General features: G+C 44.0%; 1 protein-coding gene across 1 annotated transcript in view; it reads left to right on the top strand.

The window, feature by feature from the left end:
• Positions 1–27,700, top strand: part of RHOC (ras homolog family member C) — a 140,910-nt gene that overhangs the window by 72,215 nt on the left and 40,995 nt on the right. The window contains exon 2 of the mRNA XM_073615722.1: positions 16,365–16,522. Within this exon, the coding sequence (XP_073471823.1) occupies positions 16,367–16,522 (156 nt within the window). The 5' untranslated portion in view covers positions 16,365–16,366. The remainder of the gene's footprint in view (positions 1–16,364; positions 16,523–27,700) is intronic.

The raw sequence follows: 27,700 nt of genomic DNA on the forward strand, positions 1-27,700 counted from the left end.
GGAAACAAGGAAGAAGAAAGAACTGCAGCCCCCCTAACACAGAATGTCACCTACGTGAGACTTCAATCAGCAAAAGTTCTATAATGAGGGAATTGGCGCTGTTCTATTGTATATACACTGGTTATTAATCGTGTTAATAAAAATTATATAAAAATATATATTCATGAATACAACAAATATATGTGTAGAAAATTGTGGTGAAATAAGGAGTCAAATATAAGTGAAATACTCCTACACCAATACACTATATGATAAAGTGCAAAGTGCTAGAACAAACATAATCAAATATATCAATAAAAATATGCAAACATTCCAAAATTGTGATAAAGATTGTGCAAAATATCAAAACATTCTAAACCACTCCGGTGTACAAAACCAATTAATAAACAGTGTTAAGAAGGTATTAAAAAGTGCTAAAAATGGGTGTAAAAGACTGTTACAAATGAAGAAAAAATATGAAATGTCCCAAAAATTATGGTGGTATGTCCTTCCGATCAGTGGCAATATTCTTAATGTGGTAAGTGCTCCCCGTCTTCCACTGCACCCCCACTCGTGCCTTCACTCACCAGAGTGCCCAACCCCTACAGGGGTAAAAGGCATGTAGACCAAATCCAGCAATGATGATCTTTAGTGACAATCTTCAATCCAGCGGCCGTCCTCCCCTTCTCTGGTATCCCGGTTCCCCCAGCATTAAACATCCATTTGTGACAGAGAAAAAATAGCTCTCATAGCGTGAATCTAAAAAATAATATAATATAGTTTTATTGTTAATAAATATATATATATATATATATATATATATATATATATATATATATATATATATATATATATATATATATATATATATATATATATATATATATATATATATATGAGATCAAGACGCCTCAGATGACGTCTTGATGATGAAACGCGTAAGCGTTGGCCACGTGATACGCCGTAACACGCTGCCTATTCAGCCATAGGCTCTGTGCTTGTTAGAGGAGCACTGTCAGCTCCCTCTTTTATATTTTATATATATCTTTTAACAATAAAACTAATATTTTTCGGATTCACGCTATGAGAGCTAAGAATATTGCCACTGATCGGAAGGACATACCACAGTTTTTTTGAATACATAATTTTTGGGACATTATTTCATATTTTTTCTTTATTTGTAACAGTCTTTTTCACCAATTTTTAGCACTTTTTAATACCTTCTTAACACTCTGTTTGTTTATTAATTGGTTTTGTACACCGGAGTGGTTTAGAATGTTTTGATATTTTGCACAATCTTTTTTATCACAATTTTGGAATGTTTGCATATTTTTATTGATATATTTGATTATGTATGTTCTAGCACTTTGCACTTTATCATATAGTGTATTGGTGTAGGAGTATTTCACTTATATTTGACTCCTTATTTCACCACAATTTTCTACACATATATTTGTTGTATTCATGAATATATATTTTATATATAATTTTTATCAACACGATTAATAACCAGTGTATATACAACAGAACAGCGCCAATTCCATTATTATTAAATTCACATACTTCCGCACCAAGGAAACCCTTCTTAAGGCAGCACGCGACAAGCCTGATTTAAGCTTCCAAGGACACAGGTACCAACTCTTCACAGACCAGGCTCCTACTACGGTGCAAAAGAGGCAACAGTTGAAGCCATACACCTCAGTTCTGACAGAGCGCCATATTAGGTATTCTTGGGGCTTCCCCTTCCGCCTCACATTCACCTACCAAGGGCGGAACCACACTGCTCACACCTTGGAGGAGGCACAGATGACCTTCGAGGCACTACACCTGCTTCCCCCTTCAGATGCCTCCAACAGCCAGGTGAGAGCCTCGGGCTCCCAGCCTTCTTCCAAGCATCTGGGTCAGTCAGCAGTCGTAAACGGGCCCTCCCTACCAACCCACCGCCTTCGAGATTCCCTCGCTCTGACCCAGGATGAGGGCTGGAACGGGTGAGCCCCACTTGCCTCTCATCTTCTGTGAAGCTGACTTGCTCCCCAGATGTAGTTTCCCCTGTTGGGTAGACGGTTCCTGCTTGACTTGCAATGACAGTATAATTTTTCTCCTTTTTTTTTTTTTTTTTTTTTTTCCCTCTCGTCTTGGGCCTTATTGCTATATTTTGCCCAGGCTCTGGGCACCTGGGAGGTCGGATGGAGGTCTGAACCAAGAACTATCATATGTACTATTTTTATTCTAGTATAAACTAGTTAGCTGAAAGACCTGCTGTTCCTCCCACTTCCTCTAACTCTCCTCCCTTCTCCCTTCTCCCTTCTCCCTTCTCCCTTCTCCCTTCTCCCTTCTCCCTTCTCCCTTCTCCCTTCTCCCTTCTCCCTTCTCCCTTCTCCCTTCTCCCTTCTCCCTTCTCCCTTCTCCCTTCTCCCTTCTCCCTTCTCCCTTCTCCCTTCTTTCCCCATTTCAGTGGGGTTATTGCCTTGTGCCTCGATGGGCCCGCACCCCCTGTTGGGGACACTTTAGGCCACGGAAGGCTCTGTGGCGCCCATGAGCGGGAGCCTCGGCTTGGGAACACTGCTAATGGCCTCCCTCAGGTGTTTCTTGTTTAGGGACACCTGAACGGAGAGGTTAATCTGTGTTGCACTAATTTTTATGGTTACTTTAACATAGTTCCTGAATTTTTAGGTGTGCTTTCGTTCGTTTTATTGTCATTTTGGTTTTCATTGCCCCCTCTCCAGGGCGGTTATAATTCATACAACTTAAAAGCCATGTGGTTGGTGGTAGAGCCACCCCCCGAGTATCCTACAGTTAGGATGCGGTGTCCACCTAGTGTGGCGATTGATTATGTGTACTAAATACCATGATTTTCTCTTATCTCTCTTCACTCTTTCTTTCCCTTCTCTCCCCCTTTCTTTCTTCCTCCACTCGGACGACCTCCTCAGGAGATCAGAGTTTGTATATGGCCCATGAAATGTTTTATGATTATATGATTTTTGTCTCTCCCCTAGGATGGCTCAAAATGCGTTTGAAACTACTCTCACAAAATAACTCTCCCATCAAGCGATCAAAGGTCTTCCACCACTTAAAATCACAATCTATAGATGTAGTATGTCTGCAGGAAACCAGGTTCTCCCAATCCTCATCTCCCAGGTATTTGTCCTCCCATTATCCAGTGTTTTTCCCGGCCTCTGCTTCAGAGAAGCACAGAGGGGTGCTGATGGCGTTCTGACGTAATCTCCCATTCAATTGCTCTACGGAGATAGCGGACCCTACGTTTTTTCTCACACTTGCTTCAGGTGGTTACCAAACACCAGAAGGGCCTGCTAATTATGATGGGAGACTCAAACTCTGTCTTCAATTCGTCTCTAGACAGATGTAGCTCCAAGGAAGTACCTCCATTCCACGATACCTCTCAAGAGCAAGCACTGTGCACCCTCTTCCAATCTTATGGCCTGGTGGACGTGTGGCGCGAGCAACATCCGTCTTCTCGGGAATTCACCTTCTTTTCTAATCCCCATCAGAGTTTCTGCAGAATAGATCATGTATTCTTGCAACTTGGCGCCTTGCCATTGGTGCACACGTATATTTTCACCTCCCCGTGGTCTGACCACGATCCCTTGGTTCTTGGAATCACCCTCACTGGATCAACTCGTCCAGCCCATCTCTGGCGGATTAATGAATCCCTCTTAACTACCCAGGATACGTGTATACAAGGGCAAACACACATCCAAACTTACTTTACTGAAAATGTAGGCTCGGTCGAATCTCCAGTCTCCTTGTGGGAAGTCCACAAGGTGACAGTCAGGGGGCATTTGATTCAGATCGCTTCCCGTAAAAAAACGCGCCAGGGAGCAACGGACACGGGAATTAACTTCCCGGTTAGAGGTAGCAGATGCAACCTGGAAGGCACACCAAACGGTGACAAATAGAAAGGCCCATGACAATCTGGTCACTGAGCTTGACTTGCTCTCCTCCACCCAAGCTGAAAAGGCTTTGCGCTGGACCAAATAGAAATTTTATAGTAGCGCAAACAAACCTGGTCCTATGTTGGCCAGGGAACTTAACTCGGTGGGGCGCCCATGTAAGCCAATTCGGCTGCAGGTAAGGGGAGGTGGACTCACCTCAAACCCGTCCAAGATAGTCTCTGGTTTTGCTTCCTTTCTGTCATCCCTATACAGCAGACCCGCTGCTTTTGACCTGGACAAGGCTGAGCCCTTTTTTCAAACGTTTAGTCTTCCTTTGCTGTCCTCGACAGCCCAAGACACCCTGAACGCACCTATCTCTGAACAGGAGGTCGCTCAAGCTCTCAAATCTCTTTAACCGTCCAAGGCCCCAGGCCCGGATGGCTTCACCAGCTTGTATTCCAAAACATTTGCACCCTTACTCACACCCTACCGGACTTCTTATTTCAACTCTTGGCGTGATGATGCACGACCCTCACTAGACTCGCTTAAGGCTCACATTTCTATGATCCCCAAGTCATCTGAGGAGGCCACTGATCCGCAATCTTTTCGTCCTATCTCTGTTAAGTGTCGACCTGAAGGTTTTGGGGAAAATCCTAAGCACAAGGGTCAACAGATACCTTCAGGTCCTCATTCACAGGGACCAGGTGGGTTTTGTGCCTGGTCGTCAAGCGGGGGATAACGTCCGCAAAGTAATCCACCTTCTCCATATCCTCCGCCAGCGCAAGATCCCAGGCTTTTTGCTCTCGCTGGATATTTACAAAGCGTTTGATTCGCTTTCTTGGAACTACCTCCAATATGTTTTGACCCGGTGGGGATTTGGGACACACTTCCTATCGTGGATTCATGCCCTCTATTCCTCACCGTCAGCATCCGTAAAATATGCAGGCTTCTTATCCGACTCCTTTCCTATATTTCGTGATACTAGACAGGCTGCCCCGTCTCCAGCGCTTTTTATCTTGGCGCTGGAGCCGTTGGCGGCGGCGATCAGGGCTAACGTTGACATTTCGGGAGTCCCTTATGCTGGAGCCCAGTATAAGGCCAATTTTTTTGAAGGCCGATGTGCTTTTGATTCTATCAAACCCACTCCTCTCCCTCCTCAACCTACAACTTGTGTTAGACCAATTTTCAGCCATCTCTGGCCTTCAAATCAACTCTTCCAAGACCACAGCACTGAACGTCAACCTCCCTACGGATATGGTGCAGCGTCTTCAAGAACATTTCCCGTACCGTTGGGCATCTCGCTCAATTGAATATTTAGGCATCAAACTAACGCCCTCCTACTCTTCTTTGTTCTCCGCCAACTACTACCCCTTGCTGCGTACCCTGACCACCCTTATGCAATCATGGCAATATCCCACTCTTTCATGGATAGGAAGGATCTCGGCAGTTAAAATGACAATCCTGCCCAAAGTTCTTTATTATTTTCGCACTCTGCCAGTCAGAGTGCCCTCTTTTTTTTTTTTTTTTTTTTTTTTCTTCGACTTTTGCAGAACAGGATCCTCCAACTTATCTGGGCGCATAAACGTCCTAGAGTCCCTAGATATACTCTTTATATCCATACACTACAAGGAGGCCTGGGGGTCTCCAATATCTCCAAGTACTATACAGCGGCGCAGATTTCCCCATTGACCATGTTCCTCTGTGGGTGTTACTTGAATTGCCCAACTGCGACTCATCCTCGCTCCAAACTCTGCTCTGGCTCCCTCATAAATTACGCCCCCCTCTTTGAGCCCTGTGCTGCTGCATGGACTGCAGATTTGGGACTCAGTTCGCTACTCTGGTAATGTCCTCCTTTTTACCTCTACTCCCCATCACTCACAATCCCCCCCCAGGCCTGGAAGAGCCCCAGGCATTCTCTTGGTGGCTCTCGCATGGCTACCCACGGGTTCTAGACTTTCTTTCCTCCCGCTCCTTTCCTTCCTGGGAGACCATCCGAGAAACACACGACGCACCGGTTAGAGAGCATTATCGCTTCCTTCAGTTAAAACACTGGATTACTGCCTTGCGCCGCACGTCCACTTACCCATTTCAAAAAACTTTTTTTGAACATACATGTCGGCATGCCCCTGGGTTTCCCGGTCTTATCTCAGCTATCTATGCAGCCTTAAATGGATGTCCGTCATCGGCACCCCTCTTATATGGCTCAATGGGAAAAGGACCTTGAAAATGGTAGCCAAATGCTCATTTAATACAAACACCTTAGAAGCAGCATATAAAGTCCTATTCCGATGGTACTAGGTACCGGCCCGCACGGCTCAGGCCTTCCCGGGCAGTACTGATAGATGCTTCCGCTACTGGACAGCGGGTGATGTTATACACACCTGGTGGTCCTGCCCAAGACTGGTGGGGTTTTGGTCTAGAGTTTTTGGCTTACTGCAGACACTTTTCCATCTAACAGTCCAAAAGGATGCTAGGCTAGCCCTATTACATTGTCCAATACCTGGCTTGTTCGCTCCTCAGCAGAAACTGGCCACTTATCTCTTTATAGCGGCTAAACGAACTATAGCTCAAGCCTGGAAGACACAACGAGTAGCCTTCCAGGGAGTAAGGACACGCATGAATGCTATGTTACTTCAGGAACGAATGTCCAGTATTGTGAATGATTTACACGACAAATTTCTCAATTTGGGAACCATGGATCTCTTATGAGTTTCCCACACTTCAAGCATCCTGTTTGGGCCTTGTCTGACTCCCTTCTGTGAGGCGCCGCATCCGAGACCCCCCATTTCCTCTCCCCCTCTCCTATCTGTGAACCCTTTCTCTCTGCCTTTTTGCTCTTCTCGCTCTCTTTCTGGTCTCTCACTATTCTGCCTCTTACCGTTGCCTCCTATGGAGGGGGGTTGCTGGAGAAGAGCCTCCCCTTTGGCGATGAATTTGGGGACAGGGCACTTTATGCAGTGGCAATTTTTTGATATCATCCCCTATCTTCACTATGCTACAGGATAATTGTGAACGATATTGATCTTTGGTAATCTTTACATGACTGTAGCCCCTGCGTGGGCGAATAACAAGCTTTGTATATTTCTCGTTTCCTCCAAAACTCAATAAACATATTGAAACAGAAAAAATCCAACGTCAATTATATCGGCATTCCTCCACCTCGAACACACTTGCTTCGCTCACCTCATGGAGTAGACCCCTGACCTAACAGGTGGTCATCAACGCATATCCCATAAAGGATGATGAGTTTCAGAGATGGATATCCAGGACTTGCATTAGAGCCACAGGATACAAGCAATATCATGGTGCAGTGAGTACATGAAGGGTGACAGCAGAATGTAGCTCCTTCCCTACCCTGTACGCATTGCGTTCACAGGAAATTAGTTCGTTAGTGGGTGGAGCTACCACGTCACCCGTCCTTTTTAAACACTGCCCATTGCCATAGCAACTTATCAAGCCGCAAGTCCACGGCAAAAACACGGCCCCGGTGAGGCAATAAAAATCAATTGGACTTGTGCTACAAGCATCAGACAATGCTCATATTAGGAAGTGGAAGGACCCACAAGTAAATTAATATCCCCAAGTAAATGTACAAACAAATCAATGGGGAGAGTAATTAAAAGGTAACTCCACTTTCGTGGAAAGAAAAAAATCTAGAGTATACAATTGCGACACAAGTCCTATTGTAATTAAATGTTATTAAAAATTACTTTTTCCTTTTCAATCTGCAGCCACTGTAATTTTCTGTAAATGCAATATGGCTACCTAGAGTTGTTCTGTACACAGTGTACTGACCACTCCCAGAAACATCATTTCCTGCTTGTGTGTTTGGCTCACTAATTTTCCCAGAAGTCTGCCCAAGATGCAAATCAGATTTCAGGCATCCCCTGCAACAATTTCATTTTTGGTGAGGTTCATTCAATAGGAATATGTCTAAAGGGATGCAGGCCCAGCAGATTTCCTCATCAGTGCTGTACAGGGGCACACCGGATAGATAATTATGAAACCACTCCCATTATACCTACTTTATACAGAAGAACAAACAGGGATTTCTTCAGAATAACAAAAGGTAGGAATCTACAACAAAGGTTGTTATAAACCTTGCATTGTACATAGATCACCCAGAGGGGAATGTTGTTTTTTTTTCAACAAAAGTGGAGTTGTGCTATAAAATGGGTATAACACTGACCCCTACTGTTCCAATAAAATAATGCAATTGACTTAAAAACACTACACATACCCATCACCCGCTGCCATCCTGTTATAAAACACATACTATCGGTATATATATATATAAAAACCTGAAATAAAGAAATTTAAACCAAAATCTATGTTTAAACCATCAGGTGCCAGTACTTTTGCCTCAAAAATCCAGAAGGACTCTTTGGATAAGTCGTCGCATTACCCTCACCCCCGATGCCTATCAACCCTTTCTATACCCCAAAACTTGAGGTCCCAGGGGTCCCTGTTGTGGTACAACCTAAAGTTTTGGAGACACTGATATCTTAATGCCTTTTTGATATTTAGTTACGTGTACCCCTATACAGACATTAAGGGGCCTAGAGGTCACTGAAGTAGTAGCTCCACCCCTCTGACGAAGTTCTTGCGTACGTAACGCATACAGGGGGAGGAGCTATGTTCTGACGTCATGTACTCGCTTCACCGTGATGTTGCTTGTATCCTGTGGCTCTAATGTGAGTAGCTTTAGAAAAAAAAACTCTCTCTCAATACTGTGTATTGCCCCCTTTAAAGCGGGGTTCCACATAAATTTTGAACAATATCTGTATGTATTCTCTTCCTTGCCTAGATGCTGACATACCGTTTAAAAAAATTGAAATCGCCGTAATTACCTTTTTTATTTTTCTATTCTTCTTTGCACTTCCTGGTTCTCCTGCATTCACCGCATCCAGGAAATAAATGCTTGTGGGCTTCAAATGCCCACAATGAAGATGGAAACCGCCTGCAGTGAATAATATAGTTATTCTTTCCGACGAAGTCTGACACAGGCGGACATATTACACACAATATGTGAGTATGTAATGCTGAGAAGAAAAGTTTGTGAATGAACTCAAAAAAAAAAGATAGATAGGTGGACCCCCGCTTTAACATCAATGACAGCTTGAAGTTCTTTTGTGGATGGGGACCTTTATCTTCTCAGATGGTAAAGCTGCCCATTCCTCTTGGCAAAAAGCCTCCAGTTCCTGTAAATTCTTGGGCTGTCCTGCATGAACTGCACGTTTTGTGATCTCCCCAGAGTGGCTCAATGATATTGAGGTCAGGAGACTGAGATGGCCACTCCAGAACCTTCACTTTATTCTGCTGTAGCCAATGACAGGTCGACCTTGCCTTGTGTTTTGGATCATTGGCTTGTTGGAATGTCCATGTCCCATGCACAGCTCACTGGCTGATGGATACAAATGTTCCTCCAGTATTTTTTTGATAACCTACTGCATTCATCTTGCCTCAATTTTGACCAAATTTCCTGTGCCTTTGTAGCTCACACATCCCTAAAACATCAGCGATCCACCTCATGTTTTTCACGGTGGGAATGGTGTACCTTTCATCATAGGCCTTGTTAACTCCTCTCTAAATGTAGTGTTTATGGCTGTGGCCAAAAAGCTCAATTTTGGTCTCATCATTCCAAATGACTTTGTGCCAGAAGGTTTGAGGCTTGTCTCTGTGCTGTTTGGCGTATTGTAAGCTGTATACTTTGTGGCATTTGCATAGTAATGGCTTTCTTCTGGTGACTCGACAATGCAGCCAGTCTTTCTTCAAGTGCTTCCTTATTGTGCATCTTGAAACGGCCACACCACATGTTTTCTGAGTCCTGTATTGCACCTGAAGTTATTCGTGGATTTTTATTTGCATCCTGAACAAGTTTCCTGGCAGTTGTGGCTGAAATTTTAGTTGGTCTACCTGACAGTGGTTTAGTGTTTGAACACTGCTGGCTTTCTTAATTCATTGGATATCTTTTTTTATATCCCTCTCCTGTTTTATACAGTTCAACTATCTTTTCCTGCAGATCCTTTGACAATTTTTTTGCTTTCCCCATGACTCAGAATCCAGAAACTTCAGTGCAGCACTGGATTAAAGATGCAAGGGTCTGTCAGGAGTCCAGAAACTCATTGACCTTTTTATACACACACACTAATTACAAGTAAACAGATCAGATAGGATGGTTACCTTTTTTATAGCCATTCAAACCCCTTTGTGTCAACTTGTATGCATGTTATCAGGCCAAAATCACCAGGGTGTGTAAACTTTTGGTCAGGGTCATATGGGTAGTTTCTGTTGTGATTTATGATTTAAAAAAAGTAAACAGTTGATAATAAATGGCTTCAGCCAAACTCTAACCATGAGTGAAAGAAGTTTATCAATATTCTCTGAAAAATGGCCAAGAAATCAAATTCTGCCAGCGTATGTAAACTTATGAGCAAAACTGTAATTGATGTTGGATTTTTTTTTTTTTTCAACACATGGACACTCTCTCTGTTTTTACCTTCTGGGCCTTGTAATTCACCTTATTTGGACATTGTGTTTTAATATTTGTGTTTTTGATTGATCTTTTGTGCTGCACTTTTTTTATATTGATCCTGACAATATGGTCGGGATGCTTCTAGAGCCCGGAGCAGGTCTGTGGCGTCGACTGACACCAGGTTTTAGATTGCTATCAGCTGACTCTGGGCCACAGAAGAGCAAAAGTAAGTGCAATCCTGTGACCCAGAAGAGAACTATGACCAAAAAACTTTGGCCAGAACTTTTAATGCCAGTTTTTTTTTTTTTTTTTTTACATACTGTAAATTGCAGCCTGACGGAGCATGAATATTTAGTGTGGATATGGATTGTATGCGTGTCCTGCATATAACTCTGTACTACCATCGTCCCGGAGATTGCTGTAGACGTATGTAAAGTATTTCTAAATGATTAGGGGTGTGCTGTGAAATGTTGGTCTTGTGGTATGTGTATAATTAATTAGGATGAGCATTAAAAGATCTAGAGAGATACATATTTATATAAATTTAATAAAATTTAGTAGTGGGTGGAGTTTGAGAATACTGTCCCAGCTTATGAAACCATGGTCTGGATTTATTACAAAAACATTTTTAAAAAGATATCTGCCATTAGAAGGCCTCCATGGTGTCTTTCCAGAAGCTCCAGCTTCAGTAGTTCTGCCATCTAGTAACTGAGCGGATGTGTTTTCTTTGTGAGATTACTTTGATTACTGCCCCTCCTAACCATTATACAGTAACTTGATAAAAAAGCTAGCAATTACTAAGAGCCCTTTCACCCGGGGGCTGCTAGTTTTAGCGGCGCTTTAACGTCGTTTTAGTGGTGTCGTTCGGCCGCTAGCAGGATGCTTTTAAAGCCCCCGCTAGCAGCCGAGTAAAGGATTAAAAGCGTCGCTGCCAAATCGCTTTTCAGGCGCTACGGCAGTGCTGCCCATTCATTTCAACTATACACCATATACACCGCTCCTCCACCAACCCCAAAGATGCTGCTTGCAGGGCTTTTACTAACATCCTGCAAGCACACCGCCTCAGTGTGAAAGCACTCATGCTCTCACACTGGGGTTGCAGAGGAGGCGTTTTACAGTCGCTGTTTTTAGCCCAAAAGCGCCTGGAAAAATGCCACAGTGAGAAAGGGGTCCAATAAAAGAAGAACTGCCATGTGTTGCTGAAAAGCAGCTAATGTTGTCAAAGCTGGGGGGGAGACTGGCTAAAACACATTTAAACCAGGATGTAGCATGCATCCTGCCACCTTTTGATGCATATTGTGTAGCGCTATTTACAGGGGAAGCAATATAAAACTGCTTTCCCATTTAATAGAAAAAAGGAAGATGGATGGCCACACTCCAATTTAACACCTTTATTCACATAAATTGTGATCCATACACCAACAGGGGCACAGGTTACAGATGCAAATGACTAACGTGTTTCACACCATTACTGGTGCTTACTGGAGCTATGATTAAGCACCAGTAATGGTGTGAAACGCATCAGAATTTGCATTTGTAACCCATGCCTCTATTGGTGTATGGATCATGATTTATGTGAATAAAGGTGTTAAATTGGAGAGCGGCCGTTCATTCTCCTCTCAATTGCCTATGCTGAGCTGGCACCCGTTATCTCCTAAGCGAGCAAGGATGGTGTAAATGTGGTATCATCGCCTGTAGCAGTAATTTTTTTGGATTCTGTGCTTTCCCATTTAGCTTACACTGGCATTTATTACTGGTCCTGTCTCTCCCTCCCCCAGTACAGGACAGTTGTGTAACTGGCTAAAGTCCTCAGCTGTGTCTGATAAGATTCTGGTAGTTTTCTACTCCTCCTCACGTGATATAGATTTCTCAGGATAAGCTTTGTTACTTATCCTATAATCAATTCCCTCCATTAACAGTGGTGGGACTATAGAACAGGTGCTGGCTGGACCAGGAAAGTTGTGTGTTTTTGTTATAATATATAAAATATATATATATTTACAAAAACGTGTGGATATATATAATTACCACACGTTTTTGTAAATATTTTATTATATCTTTTCATGTGACAACACTGAAGAAATTACACTTTGCTACAATGTAAAGTAGTGAGTGTACAGCTTGTATAACAGTGTAAATTTGCTGTCCCCTCAAAATAACTCGACACACAGCCATTAATGTCTAAACTGCTTGCAACAAAAGTGCAAATGTCCAAATTGGGCGCAATTAGCCATTTTTCCTCCCCGGTGTCATGTGACTCATTAATTTTACAAGGTCTCAGGTGTGAATAGGGAACAGGTGTGTTAAATATGGTGTTATTGCACGCTCTCTCTCATACTGGTCACTGGAAGTTCAACATGGCACCTCATGGCAAAGAACTCTCTGAGGATCTGAAAAAAAGAATTGTTGCTCTACATAAGGATGGCATAGGCTATAAAAAGATTGCCAAGACCCTGAAACTGACCTGCAGCACGATGGCCAAGACCATACAATGGTTTACCAGGACAGGTTCCACTCAGAACAGGCCTCACCATGGTCAACAGAAGTTGAGTGCACGTACCCAACGTTATATCCAGAGGTTGTTTTTGGGAAATGGGCATATGAGTGCTGCCAGCATTGCTGCAGAGGCTGCACACTGCATCAAATTTGGTCTGCATGGCCGTTGTCCCAGAAGGAAGCCTCTTTCAAAGATTATGCACAAGAAAGCCTGCAAACAACAGTTTGCTGAAGACAAGCAAACTAAGAACATGGATTACTGGAACCATGTCCTGTGGTCTGATGAGACCAAGATAAAATTTATTTGGTTCAGATGGTGTCAAGCGTGTGTGGCGGCAACCAGGTGAGGAGTATAAAGACAAGTGTCTTGCCTACAGTCAAGCATAGTGCTGCCGACACTGGGGAGCTACAGTTTGAGGGAACTATGAATGCTAACATGTACTGTGACATACGGAAGCAGAGCATGATCCAGCCCCCTTCGGAGACTGGGCTGCAGTCCAACATAAGGGCCCCAAACACACCTCCAAGACAACCACTGCCTTTCTAAAGAAGCGGAGGGTAAAGGTGATGGACTGGCCAAGCATGTCTCCAGACCTAAACCCTATTGAGCATCTGTGGGGCATCCCAAGGTGAAGGAGCGCAAGGTCTCTAACATCCACAAGCTCCGTGATGTCGTCATGGAGGAGTGGAAGAGGACTCCAGTGGCAACCTGTGAAGCTCTTGTGAACTCCATGCTCAAGAGTTGGGGCAGCTGGAAAAAAATGTTGGCCACACAATATTGACACTTTGGGCCCCAATTTGGACATTTTAGCTTAGGGGTGTATACACTTTTTTGCCAGCGGTGTAGACATTAATGGCTGTATGTTGAGTTATTTTGAGGGGACAGCAAATTTACACTGTTATACAAGCTGTATACTCACTACTTTACATTGTAGCAAAGTGTAACTTTTTCAGTGTTGCCAGGTATATTTCTGTCTCAGAGACAGAACAGAAAGTAAGAGGCAATCAGATGGATAGAAATGGATATATCTATCCGATTTCCTCTTACTTTCTGTTCTGTCTCTGAGACAGAAATATACCTAATGAGACATGCCAAAACATAAACTGATGTTTTAACCCACCCCTACTCTGTGGTGTGTTATCCCCCCCAAAAAAAACACACATTAGGCTGTACATGCGCTTTAAAAGGGGCAACTATTGCAGAGTACTGTCATCAATAATAAGTGGGAGAGCAAAAACATTTTTCTCAAAATCTAAAATGTTCCCACACCTAATTATGCATAATGGGATTGTTGAATTGATTTTCATGCCTGTGGTTGCATGAGAAGACTTTCTATTGAAAACCCTGAATGTGTGACATAGTTGGAGCACTTTTCTTTGGACTTCCACGCAGAGGTGATAGTACAGTCAAGCTGTGATTTTCATTTGAAATCTGCGACATTAAAGCTCTGGTGCACTTCTGCTACTCCTTGTCAACTAAAGGACCAGAACAGGTGGCTCTCTAAAGACTTAAGAGGGTAGTCAGAGGTGCCAACACGGTCAGTCTGTCATCCCAAAGGGCAGCAAATCTTCAGAGAGCTCAACATGTTTGCATGCTCTTCAGCTCCTTGTTCCTCTGCAGCTAGCATCAAAATCAGCCAGCTTTGTCTGAGACACAGAAAAGCGATGACATTGGTTTCTAGGCCCAGGTACCGCTACTAGGAAGTACATTGCGCTCTTGCATACCCAAATTCTTGCCAATTGCAAAAGAGCGAAAAGTTGTAAAGGGAGAGCAGGTAAGGTATTGAATATATAGGGGACGGGGAGGCCCTTTTGGAGACAGTCGCCTTGTCCTGCATGTTTAATGTCCTAGATCAGCTAGTAGGGTTCTTGTTTTAAAGAAGCACATTGTGTATGCATATTTACCGACCAGTATGTAAAAATGGCAGCACTTTTCATGGCATCATACTTGCTAAACAACCAGATCCCCTAGCAGTTTCCTTCAAACAAAATATCTATGTGTTTTGTCTGTCTGTTGGCAGGGTTTATAAAGTGCTAGCAGTTTCCCTGTCACTGTACTAATTATGAAGGAATCAAAAGGTTCTTGCTCAGAATTTAAAGTAGAACTAAGGGGTTGGAGGTCTGGTGAGACCACTTGCCTTAATGAGCAAGTATGCATCCACTGATATAGGCCCCATGCTTTTCATTGCTACTCCACAACTGCTACTGACAACTTTGTGGAAACTGTTTTCACTGTCAGCCTCTTTCTCTGGCCATAGGGTGCCCAGTCATTATGCAGCCCAGTCAGTATGCATATGTATTTTTGGGGGGGAATAGAAGAGACCTATAGGGTCTCTTCTAACAAAACAAAAAAACTCTAAACACTAACACTAGCAATATTTATTTTGGCTTCAATTCCACTTTAAAATCACTGCTTCATTGCATATAGCATAATTGTAGTTGTCATTTGAAAACCATCCCCAACTCTCAGAAGTCAAAAGAACCTGTCACAAAAGTTGCCTTTTATAGACTTGTTTTAAATGAAACCTTCACAAAATTGGCAAATAAGATTCTCCTATAAAGGACTGTATACCTGCCTTGTCCCATCACCTGCACTGCTCATCTTCCTTCATCCTCCAAGAACCATGTTGTTCATATTAATTATCTCCCTCTCCTATAACATAATTGGATAGAAATACATTTTTTTTTTTTTTTTTTTTTTATTGCCCCCCTCTACTTCCTTAGCAAACCATAGCAACATGTAAACAATGATTTGCCTCACCGTGTGCTTGATGTGCAAGTTCGCAGGGCATGATGGGTTCTGAGCTACTGGAGATTCAGGAGAAAGGGCACTAGCTTTAGCTGCCCTTACTGCAGATGGAAACTGACAGAACATAGCTGAGCACTGTAAAAATAACTGATTCACTGGTAAATACAGCATCTTGTGAAAATGTAGTTATTAGTGAGAAATTTGACTGTTGCAATATGGTGTGCGTCATATTTGTTTTTAGATTTGGACTGAAGCTCCATTTTAAGCACTACAAGTGGACAGACTGTTCAGCATTCAATACATTCGGTAGTTTAGGATGCCCTCCATGTACTGTGGTTCTGTCCTATGGCCCTAACATCACTGCTGTGTCTTGTGATGACTGAGGGGTTGGAGGAGGACACAGGCATTGGAAACTCCTGGAAGTATTTTTGCTTGCTGAATAGCCTGACTGAGGCTAGAAAGCTAGAATGATGGCTGTCTGTGACCCAGGGAGGAGCGATGTTGCCCCACCGGTGGCGTGACTGTGCTCAAGTCTGATAGTTGCCTGTCTAGAAGTGGCAGGTATTCTTATTGGCTACAGAGATGACAATAAGTTGTATGTAAACAAAGTAGTTTGAAGTTTTTGTGATCTGTATGTCATCTGTTACATCCTATGCAAAAACTGGTAAATTTTGTTATGTATAGTAAAGTTGATTCTAAGCAGAATGTTTTTACACTATATTTTTTTAATGAAAAATTAAAATTCTGTAAATGTGTAATTGTCTTTTCATAGCTATGGCAGCAATTCGTAAGAAGCTGGTGATAGTTGGCGATGGTGCTTGTGGAAAAACCTGTCTCCTAATAGTGTTCAGCAAGGATCAATTTCCTGAGGTCTATGTGCCAACAGTCTTTGAAAACTACATAGCTGACATTGAAGTTGATGGAAAACAGGTAAGGTCTCACTGCATACCAGTGGCTTGAGTTTCCAACTGTCATATTTTTTAATATTTAGCCATTTCTTATTTAGGGGTATTAGAATTGGGCAGATGCTAGATAATCAATCCTTGCATTAGGGTAAAAAATGTTTTGCAACTTGCTGTTCTCCTTGAACACTTACTGGAGTCCTACATCGATCTAGCACTGTGGCTGTCTGCCAGTCTTCTCTCCCTGCTCTTACTATATACTACTTGGAGAGCAGCAGGAGCCATTGGCTCCAGCTGCTGTCAGTCAGATCCTGTGAGCAGGGGCAGGGCTGAGCCACTCTGAGTGTTTATGGACACACACAGCCTGGCTCAGGAGCAAGGTTGAATGTCTGCCCCCATAGCAAGTCTTGCTATGAAGGCAGACACAAAAAAAGAGGAGCCATGGTCTCCGGAGGAGCATACCAGAAGAGGAGGTTCAGGGCCAAGCAGGTGAGTATAACGTGTTTGTTTATTTTATAAACCAAACACAAAAAATGCCTTTAGAAACACTTTAATGCTGACTCTTTAGTAAATGCAGAAGTATCAAATGGGCTATCAGAATTTTACAGTTGTGGTATTTGTGGCTTATAACTATTGCAGAGTTGGGACAGTCTAGGCTGCAGGAAAATAGCTTAACATCTGTGCATTCTTTCTCATTGCCAATACAATAACCAGAATGTGGCACGTATAGACAACACAACTTTGCTAGTTCCTCAACTACATAGAGCTAGCCCTCCCCAGACAGGTTCTAATGAATTTGTTTTTTTTTTGTGTTAGAGGTTTTGTCTTGTAAACAATTTTTTTTAAATGTTTGTGAATCGTTAATTTCTAATTTTCTCATAATTATATTCAACCTAAATCTAAAAATGACATGGTGTAGTTTTGAGAACAAATGAGTTTTTGGCAGGTGATTCTTTGCCAATAATACAGGACTGGCCTGCAAGTGAAAATGGTCATTGTTGCCAAAATGAATAGACCTATTGTAAGGCTTATCTCAGAAAAGCTGGCAATCTTATGTTGAAAAACACCCTTCTGTTGGGATCACCTATTTTACAGAAATATTTTAATACTTGTAAAAATGTGTAAATGCAAGCAAAAGATAGGTAATGGCTGCCCTGATATGGATTTGGAAACTTGAGCTTTTATTCAAGAAATTCCCACATTTTAACAATATTATAAGCCTGGTTAGGACCTGTATAACAGGAAAATGCTCTGTAAATAATATGCCACCTTTTTTATGAGATGAAGTATGGGCCCTTTGATATCATCCAGCAATGGAAATTACCGTTTTCCTAGACGGGTTGAAAAAAAAATACTGGCTTGGCCCTAATTGGGCATTAAAAGGACATAGCGCTACAGGCTCCAGTATTGAAAATTCCAGCCCTGCCTATTCTGTCCTTTCAAATTTGAAAGGCAGCCTGATATGCATGTGATCCTATTGGCAACTTGTTAAATCTTTTCTTATTACTATAGAACAAACGTGGATCCTGTTTAAACGGCTTTCAGATATTGTACTTGCGTGTAGACCCCATTCACATCTGCATGTCACGCTTGTATTGCCAGTAATTGTAATGGCACCCTAAACATGGCCAGGAAATGCACGTTTTGTCCCGCAAAAATCTGCAGGCGTTTTTTTTGGCGTGTGTTGCCCTAAAAAAGCAAAAACACATGTTAGTGCAGGAATGAATGGAGTCTTAAAGTGATTGTAAAGTAGTTTGTAGATTGTAAAAAAAAGTTATACTTTCCTGCTCTGTGCAGTGGTTTTGCACAGAGCAGCCCTGATCCTCTTCTCGGGTCCCTCTTCTGTGCTCATGGACCCTCCCTCCTGAGTGCCTCCACAACGAGCAGCTTGCTATAAGGGCACCCATGCCACAGCTCCCTCTGTCCATTCAGACACAAAGCCGTGGCCCAGCCCAGCCCCCTCTCTACTCATTGGCTCTCTGAATTTGTCAGCAGCAGGAGCCAATAGCACTGCGCTGCCGCCTCAGCCAATGAGGAGGGAGAATCTCGGGCAGCCTAGTGTCTCCTGCAACATCACTGGATGGAGAGGGCTCAGGTAAGTATTGGGGGGACTGAGGGGGGCTGCTGCACACAGAAGGCTTTTTATCCTAATGCATAGAGTGCATTAAAAAATAAAAAACCTTTTCCCTTTACAACCATTTTTAAAGCATGCCTTGAATGATTACTCTCAACCGAACTGTCAAGCCATAAAATGGATGTTGTAGCTGATCACATGTGCAGCACCATGACAACTGCAGATAAGAGTCTAAGATGGCAGTTTCCTTGGCTGTAAAGGATAGGAGGGTTGGGTTCTGCTTTAAGCACACTTATCTAAGAAATAGTTCTACAGCTCACACTAAAAGTGGTTCTAAAGGCCCAAGGTTTTTTTCTATGCATGAAGGTAAAAAAAAACTGTGCAGCAGCCCCCCCAAGCTCCCTCTAATATATACCTGAGCCCCATATCGATCCAGTGGTGTGTGTGTGTGTGTGTGTGTGTGTGTGTGTATGTGTGTGTGTATATATATATATATATATATATATATATATATATATATATATATATATATATATATATATATATATATATATATATATATATATATATATATATATATATATATATAATATGTGTAAGAAGGCCAGTATGGTGGCCTGAATTTATGGGAGGAGCCTGGGGGGTATTTAACCAGTCCGCTCGCCTGTGGTCTTTGTCAGTTTCCTGTGCACGATACCATGTCACTAAGCCGACTATTCGAATCTAGTTAGCGTCCCTGAGTTCCGTGTTTGAAGTTTTTCGAGGCTCTCGTTCCCGTTTTGCAGTTTTCGTACAACGTGTCTGGCTCGGCTGTCGCAGGTAGAGTTTCGGTTGACCTTTTTCATTTCATGCATTTTGTTAGATATCTTGTCACCTCGATATCAAACTTAGGAATCATTTTATTAAATGATTGCGTTTGCCATTCACTCGTATTGTTATACCAAACATTTCTTCGTTTCACGTAGTACCTCACTCCAACGCGTAGACACCGATTTCGTTCAGGCGTGTCTCACTCATGTCTGTACCATGCTCCACAGACAGGTCGTTGTCAGTTGCAATTTACGACACACCGTGCCATATCAAGGCTAATTTATTTCACTGTGGCATACCGCGCTCCGATTCGAATCCAGTCGCATCCGTGTGCCCCAGTTGTTTTTTCGTTGTCAGTCGCAGGTTGCGGCTCACCGATTCGTGCCTCTGTCATGACATATCATTTCACTGTCATGTGTGATGTTCCGATACGATGCACCAATTCGTTCCGGCGTGCCCCAGGTATTTCCAGCCTCATTTCAGTACATGCTCCAGAGTCCGGTTCGTTGTTAGTTGCAGTAGCGGCACAACTGATTCGTGCCTCTGTCATGGCAATCATTTTTTCATTTCACTGTTGCGTACCGCGCTCCGATTCTAATCCAGTCGCATCCGTGATGCACCGATTCGTTCCGGTGCCTTAGTTGTTTTTTGCCTCTTTTTCAGTACATGCTCCAGAGTCCGGTTCGTTGTCAGTCAGTTGCGGCACGACCGATTCGTGCCTCTGTCATGGCAGAACATTTCATTTCACTTCATGGCAAAACATTCCATTCATTTCACTGTCACCCACTGCGCTCTGATTCGAATCCAGTGGCATCTGGGATGCATCGATTTGTCCCAGTATGCCCCAGTTGGCTTGGCCTCATTTCATTCCAGGCTCCACAGTTCGACTCGTTGCTTGTCGCAGTCGCGGCACACCGATTCGTGCCTTTATCATGGCATAAACATTTCACTCATTTCATTTCAATTCACGCACCTGTCACTTCGTGTCAAATCCACTCCAACCAACAAGTCGCATAAACACATTACACATTACATAAGTCACTTTTCCAAGTCAGGTAGTCGAACCCTTCACCAGTTGTCATCTGTCATTTCTTCTCCAGGTCAGTCAAGTTCAGTAGGTTCACCCTGCTCCAGATTGGATGATATTCCCCCAGGTAACCCCCCCCCAAGGGCACGAGCTGGGTACGTATGCCTATTTAGGGAAAAGTAGCAAACTTGACTTTCATGTCACCCTCAATAGGTTCCGGTCGACCAACTTTCGACCCCAAGATAGGACATCGCATCTAGGGCACAAGTCACCCAGAAGCCATGGCCATGTCTCAGGCCGGCAGTGCCTCACCGCCCCTCTGTCACCTTCTCCGGTTTCAGAGAGCGGATGTGTGCAGTCCCTTAGGGGATGGACCATCCCCAAATTGACAGCAGAACTGAGGCACAGGAGTGTGCCTTTCCCCGCTACAGCCAGGAAGGCCGAGCTCTTCAGGCTCCTCTTCCCTCCGCCAGCTGTAGCCAGGCCCAGCAGCGGGGGACCCTCCAATCAATATCTACCGCCATCTCTCAACCCCACACCATGGTCTCATCTGTCTACCACGGTCACGGATGTCCGAGCCACAGTGGCACTCCGGGAGGCTCGCCCGGCCACACCTATCCCAGACCCGACCACAGTTCAGGTTCTGACACCCCTTCCTGCAGGTACCACAAGGTGGAGTCCCACTGTTTACCCATCCCACTTGGTTCCAGCCAGCATTAGGAAGGACATCCTGGACGACAAGGACATCAACCTTGCCTCGCTCCTCATTTCAGTCCACGACCTGGCCGAGAACTAAGCTTACACTTGGGGAGACGTGTCGGTGGCCCTCAAGGCCAAAGATCCCAGGCTCACCTGCAAATTGTCCGTCCCAGAATTTGCTTTGGCCTTCGGGATGCTGAGGGATGTCCTATGCTCAGATTCTCCCAGCAAGAGGGAAGAGCTGGACTTGTACCTTCACACTGTGGTGGACCTGGGCTATAAATACGGAGGTTTTTCGTTCTACAAGTACCATCGTTCCTTCTCCGCCAAGGCAGCAGCCAGGCTTGCACAATTTCAAACAAGCACGAATTAGAGCCTCATGGACACTGAATTGTTCTGCTGTCACTTTGCCGGCTTGCGCTCACCACTGTGCACCATCTCCCAGTCCTCCAACCACACAGCCACCTGGTGCACCAATGCGGCAGTCAGTCGCCCCTTCGCGTTCCCCCTCCTCCTCCGGTGCAGTTCAAGGCCCATCGGCCCGTGGACAAATTCGGACGCGTTGTTCGGACTGTAAAAGGAGTAGCTATCTGCAATAATTTCAACTATGGCTCGTGCAATTTCAGCCAATGCCGCCTGCTTCACATCTGTATCATATGCCATAGGGCACATCTGAAAAATGTATTCGAGGTCAAGCAACTAAAGAAATCATGACTAGGCCGAGTTAATGTCCTGTGGCTGGGGTTCTATCTCACTTCACACCCCACTCCCTCCCTGGCCACCTTCCTTATCCAGGGATTCACAGCAGGTTTTCATACTGGCCTCATCTCTCTGCCCCACACAACCTACGAATGCAGGAACCTCCGCTCAGTGGCCACTGACGAGCAGGCCATAGACCAGCTGTTACAGGCCGAACTGGAGCAAGACTTTGTCATAGGTCCCTTCACTCAGCCCCCTTTCAGCACTCGGAGAGTTAGCCCTATTGGGCTTGTCAAGGGCAAGTTCTCGAATAAAGTTTGTTTGGTGTACGACCTGTCTGCACCTCATTCTTCCCACATTTCCAGCCTGAATTGCCTAATCCCCTCCAAAGAGTTCTCCCTGAAGTACGCCTCCGTAGACATGGCAGTTCAGGCCATTATCAAAGTGGGTACAGTCGCCTGGCTCTCCAAGGATGACATTTCGGATGCTTTCAAGCTCCTTACCTATCCACCCATCCCTCTGGTGCTGGCACGGCATTAAGTGGAAACTGACTTTTAGCTCGAAGAGTAGCCCCTGGCTCTTCGACACTTTCGCACAGTCCCTCACCTGGATACTGTTGCATAAAGCTCAGTGTCAAGAAGTCATCCATTACCTGGATGACTTCTTGTTAATCGAACAGCCCAGTGCGCCCCCAGGAGACCTTGACAAACTGAGTTGTCTTTGAGAATCTCAGTGTCCCCATTGCTGAACACAAGGTTGACGTACCAGCACACTCCATCACCTTCCTTGGAGTCAACCTAGACACTTGCTCCATGCAGGCCAGCCTCCCCCCTTGACAAGCTGACCCGCATCAGGTCAGTCCTCTGAGATTTCACCCATACTAGGGGGTGTACCAAGAAGCAGCTTCAATCTGTTGGGAATGCTCAATTTCGCTATGCGGATCGTTCCCCAGGGTTGGTCCTTTGTGTCACGTCTCCTGGTCTTTCTCTCACAGGCACAGGACCCTGATCAGATCCTCAACTTGGACACCGCAGCAGTAGCGGACCTATCATCAATGTGGGAGGAGTTCCTTTCCACCTGGCATGGTATATCCATGTTCATACCTTCTATATCACCCTTCTCACCGCAGGTAGTGACAGATGCCGCAGCTTCCACAGGCTTCGCTGCAATTTTTGGTGCCATCTTCAGGGATATGTCTACTATCCTTGCTAGTTCCCCATTTGGTCTTCTCCCCAGCCTGGTCGTACAAGCGGCCATCTACCTAGCCTACTACGGGTTCTTGCGGCCTAGCGAGTTCACCTGCAGCAACCCCGCCAGCCAAGTTTTGCGTAGACATCACTTTGCTCGCTACCAAGACCATTTCATCCTCCACCTTGCAGTATCTAAAACCCAGCAATCAGGCTCCAGGGTAGATATCCACCTCTATAAAACTAACAATATCTGGTGTCCAGTTACCGTACTTGATCGCCTACTGTCAATCCTGCCCGAACAGTCAGACTCTAGTCTCTTTGTACCTTTTCCGGTCAAACCCTTGAGTGCCTGCCAGTTCGTGAAACACGTGAGGATTCTTCTTCGCAACCTACGCCTCAACCCCAGCCAGTACTCCGGTCACTCCTTCCGCATTGGAGCAGCCTCAGCTGCATCCCACCATGGGGTCCCAGACCATGTCAATAAGAGACTAGGTAGGTGGAAGTCTGCCTGCTTCGCCCGGTGCATCCCCAATCCTCAGGTGGAGATGGCGCAGGCATTCACCAAACTTGCTCAATGAATTAACCGAAGCTAATAAAAAAACTACACCCCTACCTGAATGTTTTTGCCCCCTTATTTTGGAATACCGTCCATCAGACCAGGGCACACTTCAGGTCCATTTCATGTTGTAAGTCTTATGTTACGTCTAAATTTTGTCCATATCCGAATCGGCCATAAGGCTTCAACCATAAGTAAGAATACCAGTGTGGTGGCCTGAATTTATGGGAGGAGCCTGGGGAGTATTTAACCAGCCCGCTCACCTGTGGTCTTTGTCGGTTTCCCATATAAAGCCCTATGGCCGATATGGACAACATTTAGACTTAACATAAGACTTACAACATGAAATGGACCTGAAGTGTGCCCTCGTCTGACGGACGGTATACCAAAATAAAGGGGCATACCCAAGATTAGAAATGAATACTGTAAAGAGAAATGATTTTGAGAAATGCCCTGAAAAGGGGATGGGAAGGTGGGTATCACGCACAGGAAACCGACAAAGACCAGAAATATATTATATATATATATATATATATATATATATATATATATATATATATATATATATATATATATATATATATATATATATATTTAGAAATCTCCATATATACACATTTATATTAGAAATATCTTGTATACTGCTTGACATGCCCATCTCTTGACCATAGTCATGTATTTGTGAATAGTAAAGCATGAAGAAATCCAGTTGCATAGAATTTATTAAAACAAACACTGCAGCTTTACTATTCATATATAGAGGTGCGGGCAGCTAGCAACAAGGTAAATATACAAACCCTTAGTGTAAATAAAACAAATGGTGCAACGCCTCATGCAAGCAATTATACACAAACAAAATATAAATAAAATACATTTCTTGTAACTAATCTCTGTGCACAAAAAAAAACATAAAGCAATCAAAATTCCAGTCTGTGATCTTGTGCCTTAATAATGCTTCGGTGTCTTCCACCTTTAATAAAGTGACTGTATCGCATGCAGATATCCCAAAAATCATGGAATGGCATTAGAGTCCGCCCAGGAGGTCACCCCATGGTGGTGATGAGTGAAAACTGCTGATTGCAATAGCTTGAAGCTGATTTAGATCACATGCTCTCTCCACTGTGTTTACCTGCAACTTGTCTGGTGAGTTCATATTGGTGGAGGAGTAGTGGCACCATCGGTTATATCTGCACATGGTACTTTATTAAGGTGGAAGATACCAAAGTATTAAGGCACAGATCATGGACTGAGATTTTGAGTGCTTTATTGTGTGGAAAAAAAAAAAAAAACACAGTAAAGCACTCAAAACTTCAGGCCATGATCTGTGCCTTAATACTTTGGTGTCTTCCACCTTAACCACTTGCCGACCGCCGCACACTGATGTACGTCCTAAGTTTGGCGGCGGATATCGTTATGGCAGCAGCTAGCTACCATAACCCCGGAATCCCCGTTTTCGTGCGGCGGTCGGCTTTCAGATAAAAGTGGTCTCTGTGGTGGATTCGCCGCGAGATCACTTATCGGTTGTGGGAGAGGGGCCCCCCCTCCCGCCGCGATCCAGAGCTGTCGGTAGCGGCAGAGGCGATCGCGTCTGTCCCCTTGCTGTGCCTGGGGACAAGAGAGGGGAAGATGGTGCCCGCTCGTCTCCATGACACTGCAGAGCGGAAGCGACGTCAAAACGTCACTTCCGCCCATAAGTTTTAAAGGCACATTTTTTTTAAATGACTTTTTTTTTTTTTTTTTTTTTTTATTGCATTTTAGTGTAAATATGAGATCTGAGGTCTTTTTGACCCCAGATCTCATATTTAAGAGGTCCTGTCATGCTTTTTTCTGTTAAAAGGGATGTTTACATTCCTTGTAATAGGAATAAAATTGACACAATTTTTTATTTATTTTTTTTTTAAACCGTGTAAAAATTAATAAAATAATGTAAAATAAATAAGAAAAATATATATATTTTTTTTTTAAACCCAGTCGAGCTCGCGCGAAGAAGCGAACGCATACGCGAGCAGCGCCCGCATATGAAAACGGTCAAACCACACATGTGAGGTATCGCTGCAATCAGTAGAGCGAGAGCAATAATTGTAGCCCTAGACCTCCTCTAACTCAAAACATGCAACCTGTAGAATTTTTTTTAAACGTCGCCTATGGAGATTTTTAAGGGTAAAAGTTTGTCGCTGTTCCACGAGCAGGCACAATTTTGAAGCGTGACATGTTGGGTATCAATTTACTCGGCGTAACATAATTTTTCACAATATAAAAAAATTGGGCTAACTTTACTGTTATCTTATTTTTTACAAAAAAAGTGCATTTGTAAGACCGCTGTGCAAATACAGTGCGACAAAGTATTACAACGACTGCCTTTTTAATCTCTAGGGTGTTTGAAAAAAAATGTATAATGGTTGGGGGTTCTAAGTAATTTTCTACAAAAAAAAAAAAAAAAATTGTTTAACTTGTAAACAACAAATCTCAGAAAGAGGCTTGTTCCTTAAGTGGTTAAGAGGGCATAAAGTTTTCTTTACAGTCCATTGAAGGACACACAAATCCTAAGATTTTTGTCTTGCCAGAGAATCTTAAAGTGTTACTGAAGTCATATATTTTTTTTTTTTTTAAATTAAAAATGACAAACATGTTATACCTGCTCTGTGCAGTTGTATTGCACAGAGTGGCCCGATCCTCCTCTTCTGGGGTCCCTGGCAGTGATCTCAGCTCCTCTTCTTACGTCCACCATAGCCAACCCCTTGGTACAGGGAGAAGTTGGTCTGCATGTTCCTGACCTGTGTGTCTGTCTATGGAGCAAGCCTCCATAGACTTGAATAGCGGGTCTTAGGCCCGCCCCCCCTCCCCCCCACTTTCTTTTAACTGCATTTGATTGACAGCAAATGGCTCCTGCTGCTTCTCCAATGCTGTGCGACAAGGAAGTAAGGGCATAATAGATGCACCCGTGCACAATGCTGATCTCTTCTCCCCTTACTCTTTACATAGGGTAAGGAGGGGGCACAGAGAAATTGAAACTTTTTTCTTTTTCATACATCATGGGACACAGGCTAATATTCATTACCTACTGGGTTTTACGCCATCTCTAGATGAATAAACACTGGTAGAAGAAGTGATCCCCTATATAACCCCTCCCATGCAGGAAGTCCCACAAACAGTTCTTAAATTAATCAAGGGATTGACCAGATCCATTTGACACAGGCTCTATATGCCTAGATAAATGGTACCCGAGCCTTGCAAAGAAGACTCGAGATCCTGTAATGTGGCCTCTGGGTGCTGGACACTACAAGGGAGTGGACCCTAAACTTGAAAAGGGTACCCAGTCCTTGAAGGTCCTCAAGTGGCAGGAACCCACCGTGATGGGTGAAGATTGGGCTCTTAAGCTGCCCTGTGTCTGGATGGGTAAGTGAAAACTGCCTTATTTACTTGTGGGGTGTCCCAGTGAGTTTAACAATAAGTCAAGCTAGCTAGAGGCTGGACATGTTTGCTAGCTGTGGGTGTTTGCAGGGTGTACCTTTTTTATTTTCTTGTGTCTGGCTGTTTCTCACCTGCATGATGGCGCACAACGGTGCACCAGTTCCCCTCTTGGTTTGCCATGGCGCACGTGCTCAGTGGTTTGTTTGGCAGCCATGGCGCAAGCAGCAGAGCCACACATGCGCCGTAGCCTTTATCTGGGTGCATGAAGATTCGTGTCATACGCGAATACAGCTGCGGTCATTTGCCGGGATCATGCACGCTTGCTCGGAACGTTCTGGCGCACAGCCAGCTTATTTAAGCTGTGTATGCCAAGCATGCAGTGCTTCCAGAAGGCAGCTGTGGGACACAGAGCAGGCTCTGAACCAGGCATTTGCAGCGGTACTTTGCCCCTTACCTGGGTCACGTGAGTCACCAGGTGTGACTCACATGAGTGCACGCGGTGTACACAGTATCTAATGGAAAGATCAGCTATTCAGCCAGCTGTTGCAGCAATTAATATCTGCCAGTCTGTAAAGGATCAGGTCAGACGGCCTGACAGGCCTAACCAGGAGGATGATCTAGCTGAAAATAAGACCGATATTCCTCGAGTGCTGTGTTTTGCTGTTGATGCCTTAAAGGATTCAATACAGCAGGTTTCTCATTTGGCTCTTGTCTGTACATGTGCACAGACTTTTGTGGCT

Source organism: Aquarana catesbeiana, linkage group LG02 (assembly GCF_042186555.1).
Source record: "Aquarana catesbeiana isolate 2022-GZ linkage group LG02, ASM4218655v1, whole genome shotgun sequence".
Taxonomy (NCBI): domain Eukaryota; kingdom Metazoa; phylum Chordata; class Amphibia; order Anura; family Ranidae; genus Aquarana; species Aquarana catesbeiana.